The sequence below is a fragment of the Merops nubicus genome, unplaced genomic scaffold (assembly GCF_000691845.1).
Source record: "Merops nubicus isolate BGI_N331 unplaced genomic scaffold, ASM69184v1 scaffold1665, whole genome shotgun sequence".
Lineage (NCBI taxonomy): Eukaryota > Metazoa > Chordata > Aves > Coraciiformes > Meropidae > Merops > Merops nubicus.
The window spans coordinates 28,502-40,111 of NW_008611429.1; the positions used below are offsets into that span (position 1 = coordinate 28,502).

Consider the following 11,610-nt stretch of genomic DNA (forward strand, 5'->3'; position numbering starts at 1 on the left):
ATGGGAGATAGGACCTAATAGATATGAAAGAGTATTTGTGGAGAAGGCTGAAGTGTGGAGAAACTGATCTTGGCTTCAAAGTAGGGTTTGAAAGAGTTTGGAGGGCTCAGACTGATTTGAAATTAGCAGACATTTATATTAAGGATTCCTGATGGTAGACAGGGATGATGGTGAAAACATCAGGGTGTAGAAAAGAGTATTAAAAAAAAAAAAAAGAAAAGAAAACGTGCATGACCAGTAGCTGATCTTAAAGGGACAAAAAGAGGTTGAAGAAACAGACTTGGCACCTATTTTGTAAAAGAAGTTGCTCAGACCCTTATGTAACCAGAAGATTTGAACTAGTTGTAGCTGTAATGGACACCAAGTTGTAGTTAAATATTGGAGAAAGTAATTTACTCACAAGGTGACGTTGGCAATTTGAGCTTCAAGAGCTCTTCTCAGTGAACTGACCCCAGTTGCTCTGAGGCCATAGGCTCCTAAAACCACAAGAACTTAATTTTCTTCAAACTACAACTCAAATCATGATCTGCTGCCCATATATTTCAGTTATTTCAAACCTTGTTTAAAAAAGAAGTTAAATTTTTAAAACTGGTATGTTAGGTAGTTCAGGGCACTTACACTTTCATTTCTTTCTTATTACTTTTTTAGTCACTGTGGTTTATTCTAATGACCAGCTTCATCTGTTGCTATTGATACCAGCAATTCTGCAACAGCCAAAACGACTGCTCATGGAATTTCAGCTATTTTGGTGAACAAACTATCCTGATAACACAAGTTTGCAATTTGTGATAATTGATTATATTACAGGGAAAGAGCTGACTGAGGCTCCATCAACTATAATTTCACCAGCAGAGAATCAGTTGCAGAGTTAGAGAAGAAGCCAAACACTAGGAGATGAGTCACTTTGCTGTGATATTTTCCCCCAGGACGCAGGAAAGGATATCAAATGTAGATTAAAAAAAAATATGTAACTTTATTCCATACCTTTTATCTCTTCCATGAGCCTCAAAGTACCATTTGGCTGGGCTGAGGAATACTCCCTGACCCAGACAAGCAGCCGGTCGCTTTCATCACCACTGGTATAGAAATAGAACTGGAGGCACTGGAAGCCCCTTTTGGGATAGAGAATGCGGCTCTCCAGGAGAGCTGTGCTTCCCTCTGCTCCAGCACTGGTGTTAAAATGCATGAAGTAACCAGAATCTGTCAAAAATCAATGAGAAGTGAATGGTGGAGTGAAAAATTTCCCTGGAGTAAGTGTGTTCTTAAGGCAGTTCCATAGCAATGGCAGCAGTCAGGGTCAGGGCAAACCCTCAGTGAGGACTGCTACCTGCTCCCCTTCTCCAGAGGCAGAACTGTCCTCCTTGCAACTTTTTTCCTCATTTGCCTCTCTCTAGCAATTTGTACTCAAAAGCATTGCCTTTTACTCTTTATCCAGGGCCAGTAATTCACAGCTGACTCTCTCTGGAGGACTCATTTAAGCTCCTGAACTCGTGAAGTTTCTTCTGACAGGTTCAGAAATGACTGGTTATACTCTCAATTAATTGTTCACCTGTGCCCTGATAAGATACATAATTTCTAAATCCCAATCCCTTACAAATTTACTGAGCAATTATTCAGACAAGCAGCATTTTTTCTGGTGTGCCTGTGGTTTGAACATTTTATATAGTCCTCATGTCAGGATGAGACACCGAGGTTAGAAAATAGATGAAAAGAGATAAAAACATTCAATCTCCTCAAAGAAGCAGAAAATCAAATGTATCACATGATATCCCTGAGTATGTAGATTTATGTCTCTTAGTTAAAAAATAAACTGTCACCTGTCAACAAATAAACAGAGAACAAGGCCAAGATCCAGGTCAGCTCACGTGCCTCTGCACAAGGTACTTCCCAGAGAGATAAGAAGAGGTTTTTCTCGTACCTTCACATTCTCCCATGTTAGTGTGATCAGTGTTTGGCCCAGCAGGAACCCCAGACAAACGCTGCCAATCGCTGCTATCATCTGAACTTTGGATCATGCCACATATATTTTCAAGTTCAAAACTGCACGTGTCCATGAAACTCAGGGAGGAGGCTGTGACATTTAAAAAACAATAAGTTGTGAATCTCTAGGACATGCCTTACACTTTAATTCTGAATGTCCAAAGCCAAGAGTAGGGAAGGACTAATCGCAAACACCAAATAACCAGCAGCTTCAAACACCACCAATATTCATAGGTATAGAACTCAAAGCATTTGGTGATTAACACTGGCATTAATAAGAGGTCGGGACCACTCTGAGCACTTTGCAAGCACAGGAGCTTGCTATCTATCATATCACATCTTTTATTTCTGTTAATCCCAGCCCCAACCCACCAACCTTCACACCCTCAAAAGGTCCTGAGACTTCCCATTCATGCCTCTGCTTTCTTTGGGCCACTCCAGACACAGCCACAGATTTTTTTTTGGTAAAAGTTCACTAATGTATCAGCTGGAATGATTATTTTGAAACACAGTAGAGCAGAAGTTATTTCACTGCAGTAAGCAAACCTTGGTTTTCAAAATGCTGAATTTATAAAACCATTTGGCAAAGGTACATGAGGGACTGGTGATATCTCATCCCATACAAATTTTTAAGATGTAAGCTTTGAGCAGAAGCACACGTTTTAAACAGCCACCCAAGGGATGAACAAGAATCAGCTGCTGACTGAAGCTGGTTTTTAACTAAAGGTCAGATAAAATTGCACAGAAAACTGCTAGGCAGCAGTGTTTCTGCAGGAGGGCCATGTTATTTCTAGCTGCACTGTTATTTCTGGTGGTTTTAACCCAATTCACTTCTCCAAATACATTAGCATCTCTTCCACTTATGAGTCCAGCAGGTATATATCACCCTCATTTATTTCAAGTGCCAGAAGGAAAAAAAAAATTAAGAGAAATGGAGAAACTTACAGCAATTGTAGAGCTGGTTCAGCTTCCGGAGATCGGAATCACTGAAGTCCATCCTCTGTCCTATCACATCCATGAAGTCTGGGATGTTAGTGATGATGGTGGGTTCAGTCCCATTCTTGAATGCATTCTGGCTGTAGTGCAGCACAGAGGTGTAGTCGTAGGGAACGTTCAGGAAGTCTGATGTTGTATCATTGTATTTTATGAAATTACTATCTTTACCTAAACAGGAAAAATAAAAGATCATTTGTTGCCCAAGAAAACCAAGTTTTGATGTGGAGGCTTAAAGTGACAAAGAATCCATCAGACCCCCAAGTATTTTTTTGTCATCATTGACTCGTAGTTACTCTATAAATCTATTTTATCTCTAGTCTAGAGTTATTTACTTTCCTCTTTCAGCCACTGGAAGATGATATGATGATTTCTACTGGATGAAGGAAAGCTGTTTGCTGCCAGAAATCATTTCCCCATGAAACTACTCATAAACTTTGATGGGCTTGTGATGTCCAAAAGTGGAGATACTGTCTTAGGACTCAAATTAATGCAATTAACAACTTTCATGCCTCCCTGTTTCTAATCTGTATTCTCTCGTGTTTAATTGCTGGTCATTTTAGCTTGCAACAAACAACTTAGAGTTGTTGTTGGATAAGCTCCCACAATCTAACTTTAAAATATTTTCTGGAGTATGAGAAAAAAACATTACTAACAACTACCTAATGGAAGGTAAAATTTTATATGTTTTCTATTAATCAAAATACAGTAACTATGGTCTAGTCAGTGTGAAAGAGTCAGTCCCCTCTGTTTAAAATAGTTTCTGGAGTATGAGAAAAAAAAAAAACATTACTAACAACTACCCAATGGAAGGTAAAATTTTAAATGTTTTCTATTAATCAAAATACAGTAACTATGGTCTAGTCAGTGTGAAAGAGTCAGTCCCCTCTGCACGCTCTGCTGTCTCAGCTTTAGCAGCTGGGGAGCAAGAGGCCCACCAGTGTTTTCACTGGAGATTTTCTACTTGGGTCACACTGGGTTTTTCACAGTGGGATTTTTTTTTTCATAGAATCATTAAGGTTGGAAAAGACCAAGATCATCAAGTCCAACCATCACCCAACACTACCATGGCCATTAAACCGTGTCCCCATGTGCCACATCTACTCATTTCTTGAACATCTCCAAGGATGGTGACTCCACCACCCCCTCAGGCAGCCTGTTTTCTATTAGTTTTGTTTTGTTAAGGGCTCCCAGAGTAACAGTGTTTTTAGAGTATTTATTTAACTAAAGTACTTTCTTCTGCTGCTTTTCTGCACAACGTGTAGCATAGCAAGACATGGAGCTCTAGTTATGGCTCTGGGAGCTGCTGTGGCACAAGGAATAACCACAGCAACAACAGATGAAGTTTTCTGTCCCAAATAGATGTCACTTCATGTTTAATATATTGATAGACTGGCTTTGGAAAATAATCCCAGGTAAGAGAATAGTGTGACCACTGAAGCTGGCTGGAAGGGATGTTCCACAGCTATACTCCCAAACAGCAGAGCCTGAAAGGAGAAGCAAAGGAGTGACTGACCAGTCTGAATCCTGTCCCAGACAATGGACACGTAGTCATCCCGGTCAGACCGTGACTGCTCGTGCCAGAACCCCAGAGCATGCAGGAACTCGTGCTGGATTGTCCCAATCTTGTCACAGTTGGCTCCAATGGAGAGCTGCTGCAAACCCTCTTGGAGGTTTCCCACCGAGGACCAGCAGCTGGCATTGAAATAAAACGAAGACAAGCTCTGTGAAATCCATACCATGCCCATGCCACACCAACTCCAGCATCAGTCTGTTCAACAGGGCTCTTTTTAACTTGTGTGTTGAAGTTATTTTGCTCCAGAGAATAATTTCTCATGGCTCTGTTCCTTACCAGGCCCTTTCCTATCACACTGAGCTCTCTTTTGGTGAACAAGCAGTTCCCATGCTCTGGCTCTACTGCTTTTAATGGGTTTGCTTTAGAAGAAAAATGTCAGGCTCTTTCTAGCAGAAGAGACTGATGAGTATTTCATTGGTACTCTGGTAAACATCAAAGACAATGGACATTATGATTTAGAGAATTAAGTTACTGCAAATTAGTAGTTTTTAGCTGGACCACAGCATGTGACTACAAGCACACTTTGAGCCTGTCCCCATCATAAGGGGAACCAAGTTCATGGATGTTCTTTCCTCTGCTGCTCCTCACTTTATTGCCTTGTCCTTTTGCTTTGTGAGGGGCTGTGGCTGCCAGGCAAGGTTTGCTTCTGCACGGCTGTGTTCCCCTTCCAAAAGCTTGCTGGATTTGACATTGCTCTCCAAAAGCTCTTTTCTTTCTGGCTCTCTGTGAGCTGCTGCACTAGAGCCCTTGCTGCTGACACACACTCCCACCCAGGGAAGAGAAAAACTGTGGCTGGGCTGGGAGGTTTTTTTAAAGATAGATAAAAAAAAATCCAGTGAGCTGCCAATAAAGTGGCACCCCATGTACACAAAGGAGCAAGCACACACAGCCACATTTAAATAAATATTTTCTGCAACAAATAAATCAAGGCTTACCCAGTGAAGTCCTTAAAATTAATCAGGTGCAAAACATGCCCCAGGATTTGCAATTCTGTCACCCCAGAAATCTAGAAACACGAACACACCGTGTGCTTTTGAACCCTGCAACTTATTAGTGCAACATATTCCCAGTATTTGCCTTCCCACAAACCAGCACAGGCTGTGGCTATTGATTACTCATTAAAATCACAGCATGAGACCTGGGAAGGAGTGCACGTGGCACCTATAATTTCATGGGCTTCCCTTGAACAGCCCTCATATTGATTATGCAGCTTTTTCCTGGGTTGTGTAGAAGTCTAAGAAGTCCATCCCAGTGCTGGGTCCACCTCATGGTGAAGCAGTTGCCTCTGGCATCACAGCTACTGCACAGTGCCCAGCAGGCTGCAGGCACATCCAAGACACTTGGCAAAATTAGCATCCAAACACTGGGGATGCAGCTTCCCTTTGCTCCAGACTGCCAAGTGACTATAACACCATCATTCTGCAGCTGAAGATGGAGTAAATGCATGGGCTGTGTCACCCAGCACTGAGAATAAAAGTAGGTGAGTAGGACAGGGCACTCCAGAGCAATGGGCACCTGGACCCCCATGTAGTGTCTTCAAGAGGGGAGAAAATGGGGGAAAGTCCCAGCTTCCCAAAGTGTGTCAGAGCTGGAGCTCCTCTGATTCAATGCTTCCTGCACTGGTAGTTGCTCCATCAGAAGCTAGAGGAGCAGGGAAGTCCCAGATCAGACTAGTCCCACCAGCCCTCTTTTTGGGAGAGGCTGTAAGCAGATCCATGCCACCAGCAGCTATGATGCCACTTACTTCAGACACATTTTTATATGCACGTGCTGCTGGTAAATAACTACCCATAGTATCACAGATCACCTTTGTCTGTTTTATAGATAGGAAGGCAAAGGCATTTATTAACTTTTTCTTGGTGTGAAAAAACTTTATGAATCTGGCTGGCATCACCAGGAACTTTGTGCTCCTGTTTGCACTGCACCCTCTGGACTGAGCTCTATAGTCTGCAGTTAGAAGAGTCCTAGCTAATTAAAAAAACAAACAAACAAACAAAAACCAACAACAACAACAACAAAATAAATCAGGCTTGACAGAGGGGAAATGATTTTGTTCTCCCCACCTTTCCCCTTGTCCTGTTACATCACAAGAGAAGAATGCAGTGAACTGAAAGGCAGTTAGAGCAGGGCCAGTCCTGATAATTTCTTGCACAGCCTGAAGCTAGCTCACTGCAACAGCCCAGGAGATTGCTCTGGGTAGCTCCAGTCTTCTAAAAAGTGCTGCTGAGCATTAATTGTCCTATGGATGTGTCAGCTGAGACAATAGGAAGACTTCATGGCAGGCAACACAGCAGGCAGTGAGGGCAAACTGTGTTATTTCAACTCGAGTGACTTGTCTTCTTCATCACTGTGACTCATCTATTTTTAATAGACATATAAATGAAACATTGTGTAGAGGCTCTTTATTTGCCATAAGCTAAATATCACCGTTCTTTTTCAGGTACAATTATTAGCAAGTTCACTGCATACTTTATGTGACAGAGGGCTGAAAAATTTAGCTACATGAGTTTTCCATTTGGCTCAAAAAGCCAGAGTCATTGGCACAGGAGAAAGCATCACTCCCTAAGCCTCCACTGAGACTTCTTCCAGGTTTGAGTTTCAATGTGCACAGCATAAAGAGTAGAAAATATAAAGAGCCAGAGACTGAAGAAATTCTGAGACAATTATCTGCTACAAATATCTCAGAAAAAGCCAAAGGGATTATTATCAGAAAATCCTTTCCCATTTATGGATTCATTCTCAGATCAGGAAATGATTTTCTGAAAGTAAATTTCCTCACCACTCTATCAAGCTATCCCTGATCTCCTTTTCTAAATGAGAAATGGTTCAGCATAGAGTGGAGAAGGTATTTGTTCTTGCTGCACTGTTTTGACAGAGGCTGTCCTAGAAAGGGAAGCAGCCAAGGCAATTTTGACCTATTTACTGGAGTCTTATTTTTGAAGATGTAAGGTGGAATAGCATAACTATTCATTAAAAGAGTGAAATTCATTAATACAGTGAAATCTCTGTAAAATATTTCAGTGCTCTGCAGCATTTAAAAGTACTGCTGTCATATTTGAATGCTGGTGTGACCTTGTTCTCATGCAATTCCACTTGTAGTCAAACAAATTCATTGTCCCACAATTAGTACTGTTATATTTCTGTTGGGAATATTTTTTTCTAAAAACTAAGGTATACTAAGAATGACCATTTGAAAGTGATTCTTCATATATCCAAGGATCAGTCAAGAAAATAATTGGCTTGTTTCTGGTATCTTTTACCATGCCCAGAAAATTACCTCTTAAAGGACTTGATTTCCTCATATCTAAAAATAAGGAGCAGCAAGAAATGGTTCATTACTACCAAGATGATACCTGTTTTGGAAACTACTACAACAAAAAGCCCAACCAACCAAAAAAACAAACAAAAAAACACCATAAATGAAAAATGGACATTAAAAAAAATAATTATAATCAGATATATGAGTTTTAGAGTGAACACTGGCCATGAAAATAGCCTGAAGGCAAACAGGATGAGTTATTTGTCATTACTCCTCTTACCCACTTCCTTTGAAGACAGAGATGTAATTCTTCTCCCCTGCCCAAGGTTTGAAGTCAATGCAGGTTTTCAGTCGATACTGTTCAAATGCCTTGAGGATGAGTCCCTTAGCATTCATCTCTGCAAAGCAAGCAGTCAATTCTGAGCCAATAGGTTTGTCCCATTTTCCATATGGAGCAAGTCCTAAGGGTGAGTCTTGCTCCAGCAATTTTTTATTGAAATAAGCAGGTTTTATATCGGATTAAGACCTGAGTGGGGACCTAAAAACTCATAAATTAGGCTGTTGTGATATTATTATCTTCCTCTTGTTTTGTTTCTGTGCAATTTTTCTTTGGAACTTTTGTATAAAATATGATGCATATACAAAAAGTATGATAGTGCATATTTAGTAATTTTGTACATTCTTTCATTTACATTGCTGAAATTTATGTGAAAAAGAATTAAATAAATAGGCAACAAAGGCAACCTAGTGCAGGCTACAGATCTCTCCAGGATTTGAACTGCTAACACTGTACCTGAGTCATCTCCTCTAAACAATTTGCATGGTTTCAACCCAGCTTAGATCCAAATCTACGCAGGGAGTGGGTGATATTTTTTTCCTGTCATGGACCAGAAAGATGACCTCACATTGTGCAGCGAGGGCACAATCTCTTCTTCTGCTTAGTAGAGTTCCACATCTCAGACATGTGCTTTTCAAATCAAATCAAATTGCTGGGCCATAAATGTCAGGATAAGAATCATCCAAGAAAGGACATGAGAGCCACCACCAACACCAAGGTGATACCTTCTGTTTGTGCAGACCCAGGCCTGCTCTAGAATTCTAAGGAGGAAAAGATGCCACAGTATCTTTATCAAGGTGTATCTAACATTACAATCAACAGGACATGCAGATGTTGTTGGGGTGAACACCATACCCAGGCTATCCTCAAGGACGTAGGGGATAACACGGGGCCACCGATAGTTGTCACCAACAATGGAGTTTCTTTCCTGCATCTGAGAAAGAAAATAAGCATGTGGTACTCAGTAAAAAGTGATTTTGGATCCAGGCCTACAATAGTGCTAAAGTAAAGCATGTCTCCTACAGCTCCATGTAGGGCTGAAGAAATCAGAGCTCAGAAACTTTGGATGATCACTCCGAAGTCTAAGGCTTGGGTTTGAAATCCCTTCGCTGCCTCCTACCAGTGCCTCCAACTTCTGCAGGATTTTCCACACAGGAATTACCTGAAGTCTTGATGCATGTGTGGAGAGAGCTTCAGCTCCTGTGGGAAGCATTCCAATCTAAAATCCTGAAAAGTGTACAGGGGTTTATAATTTTATAGTTTTTATAATGCAAGGGCTTGTGCCTGTGCCTCTAGCAAGCCCTGTCCTTGCTTCCACTCATGCTCAGACCCAAACAGCTCACCAAAAGAGAGAATAAAACACTATTGACTTTCAAGGGTACAAGACAGAGGCTTTCTACAAAGCATTTTTGAGATGTAACTTGTTATATAAATTTATTGTTTTTTAACTGATCAGCTACGGATACTGGGCAGACACTTTAAAATGTGGTATTACAGAGCTGATTTTTCTAATCATTTTAGTGAATCTACATACATGATGAGGCTTTTGCAGCACTGGCCTGTAAATTTAATTGGCTCATGATAAATATTGTACAGATAAATGAAGAATCTTTTAGAGAAACCTGTCTGGATGATGATCAGTGCTGCTGAATCTCATAAAAGTTTAGGTACAATAAAGGAAACAAGAAGCTAATAATACTGATCTAATGGCTTAACCAATTTTATTCTGGGTAATGTTTCTGCAAATACACCCAGCTCCTTCATTGTCTATGACGTTTTGTAGAAAACTATCCCAAAATATTTTCAGTTTATTTTTACTTAAATAGCATTTATTATTAGCCAGTGCAGGATGCATCAATTATTGCCATGCCAGGGCCACTTTACGTTGCATAAGTCAATGACAGTTTCTGGTTTTACATTTTGTATTTGAACTCACCCTGCCAAGTTTGATGTCTCCCTCAAAAAGGTCTAGTCCTAAAGCTAGAGGGAAGAAGAGATTAACATTCAGTTATTTTATTGATCTGTGGCTACCATAACAAAAATCACACCAAAAATATATAAAAAGAGAGACTGAATTTTTAAGAGACCTTCATTGATGTCAAAGATGTCTTGATCAAGTCCTCCATCGACATCTATTTCTGAAAAACAAAAAGACAAGTGAGGTAGGACATTAGCCCTTGCAGTTATCTTTATGAAGTGTGAAAATTAATGCAACAACAATAACAGTAATTATAAATCTGTGTCTGTCCTAGCGATGTTTATGAGCAGCTGGTTCTGTTGACTTCCTCCCGTGCATACAAATAGATCTCTAAACAGAACTCACCAGTTGTCTCTGGAGCAGGCTGGGGAGAGGGAAGAAAAAAAAAAACAAAAAAAAGATATTATTAGAAAGGCACATAATGAAATGCAGCTCGTGTTACTCTCCCAGCAGTAGGAGAGATGCGATTTAAGCTCAACTGACAGCACTTAGTGCATGGCTTTGTACCCCACTGACTGCCCCCACTGCCTCTTTATTTCACTGGAAAGGTTTATTTGCTCATGTGTCAGCTTTGTGTCCTCCCCACTACTTCAGGCTGCCCAAGAAGTATCTCACCCACTGCCCCTTTGTGAAGTTTTCACCACTGTTTTTCACTCACAACTCAGGCAGAGCTGAATGGTCCTGCACAAACAGGGCGGGGGGGAAAGCCTATTAATTATTCCTATGAAATGAAGTATTTCATAGTCAGGAGCTGTGCAGAACCTGTGGAATTTATGCTTAATTTTCCATTATAAAGCTGAAGATGGAGGGATAGATTGAGTGGTCTGGCATCACACAGCTAGTCTTTGAAAGGCTGGGTAGAGTCCAGGTCACCTCCACCCCAGCTAGGTGCCTTAGCTGGACTCCCCTTACCTGAGCAATCCCAACTCAAAGACTCCTTCTGCAGGGTGAAAGAGCCACAGACCATAATGAGAGATACACAGCACACTTTTCCTTGCCACAGCATGCCTATAGACTATAATCTGTATTCTTCATTGAACTAAACACTTCATTTTGGGCTGCCTTGGACATACCTGACGTTACACTACACAACTACTTCTCATGCAGGGAGCAAAATCATGAGCAGCCTTTCTAAGCAGGTGCTGCTGGGTGGGTTTCTCTGTTTCTCATCAGAAGCCTTGTATTCATATGTTTGAAAAGCAGTTCACAAACTAAAGGTAGAAAACACCCTTAAATTCTATTCTCTGTCTTATAGGTTACAGATACAGGAAATAGTAAGATAAAATAGAAATTCTGCAAAGCAGGGTGGGATTCTTTTATTTTTACTATAGTCCCCACTCAGCTGTTTTTCTTTCTCCATAAAAACAATTTCTTATCTTTTGTACATGCAGTTTTGCATATAGGACTTATTTTTTTTCTGGTACAATGAGCATCCTCAACCTCCAAGAAGCAATGGATCAGAATGTTGAAAAATGGTGAAAATCAAA

The 11,610-nt window shown here is 40.6% G+C and overlaps 1 protein-coding gene across 1 annotated transcript in view; it reads right to left on the bottom strand.

The window, feature by feature from the left end:
* Positions 1 to 11,090, bottom strand: part of MEP1B (meprin A, beta) — a gene marked incomplete at its 3' end in the record, with an annotated part of 18,422 nt that extends 7,332 nt beyond the window's left edge. Inside the window, exons 1-9 of the mRNA XM_008941205.1 lie at positions 11,036 to 11,090; positions 10,233 to 10,283; positions 10,082 to 10,125; positions 9,001 to 9,079; positions 8,089 to 8,206; positions 4,490 to 4,668; positions 2,926 to 3,144; positions 1,919 to 2,071; positions 985 to 1,200 (exon numbers count right to left, since the gene is read on the bottom strand). Of these exons, the coding sequence (XP_008939453.1) occupies positions 985 to 1,200; positions 1,919 to 2,071; positions 2,926 to 3,144; positions 4,490 to 4,668; positions 8,089 to 8,206; positions 9,001 to 9,079; positions 10,082 to 10,125; positions 10,233 to 10,283; positions 11,036 to 11,090 (1,114 nt within the window). The remainder of the gene's footprint in view (positions 1 to 984; positions 1,201 to 1,918; positions 2,072 to 2,925; positions 3,145 to 4,489; positions 4,669 to 8,088; positions 8,207 to 9,000; positions 9,080 to 10,081; positions 10,126 to 10,232; positions 10,284 to 11,035) is intronic.
* Between the last annotated feature and the right edge of the window lie 520 nt (positions 11,091 to 11,610).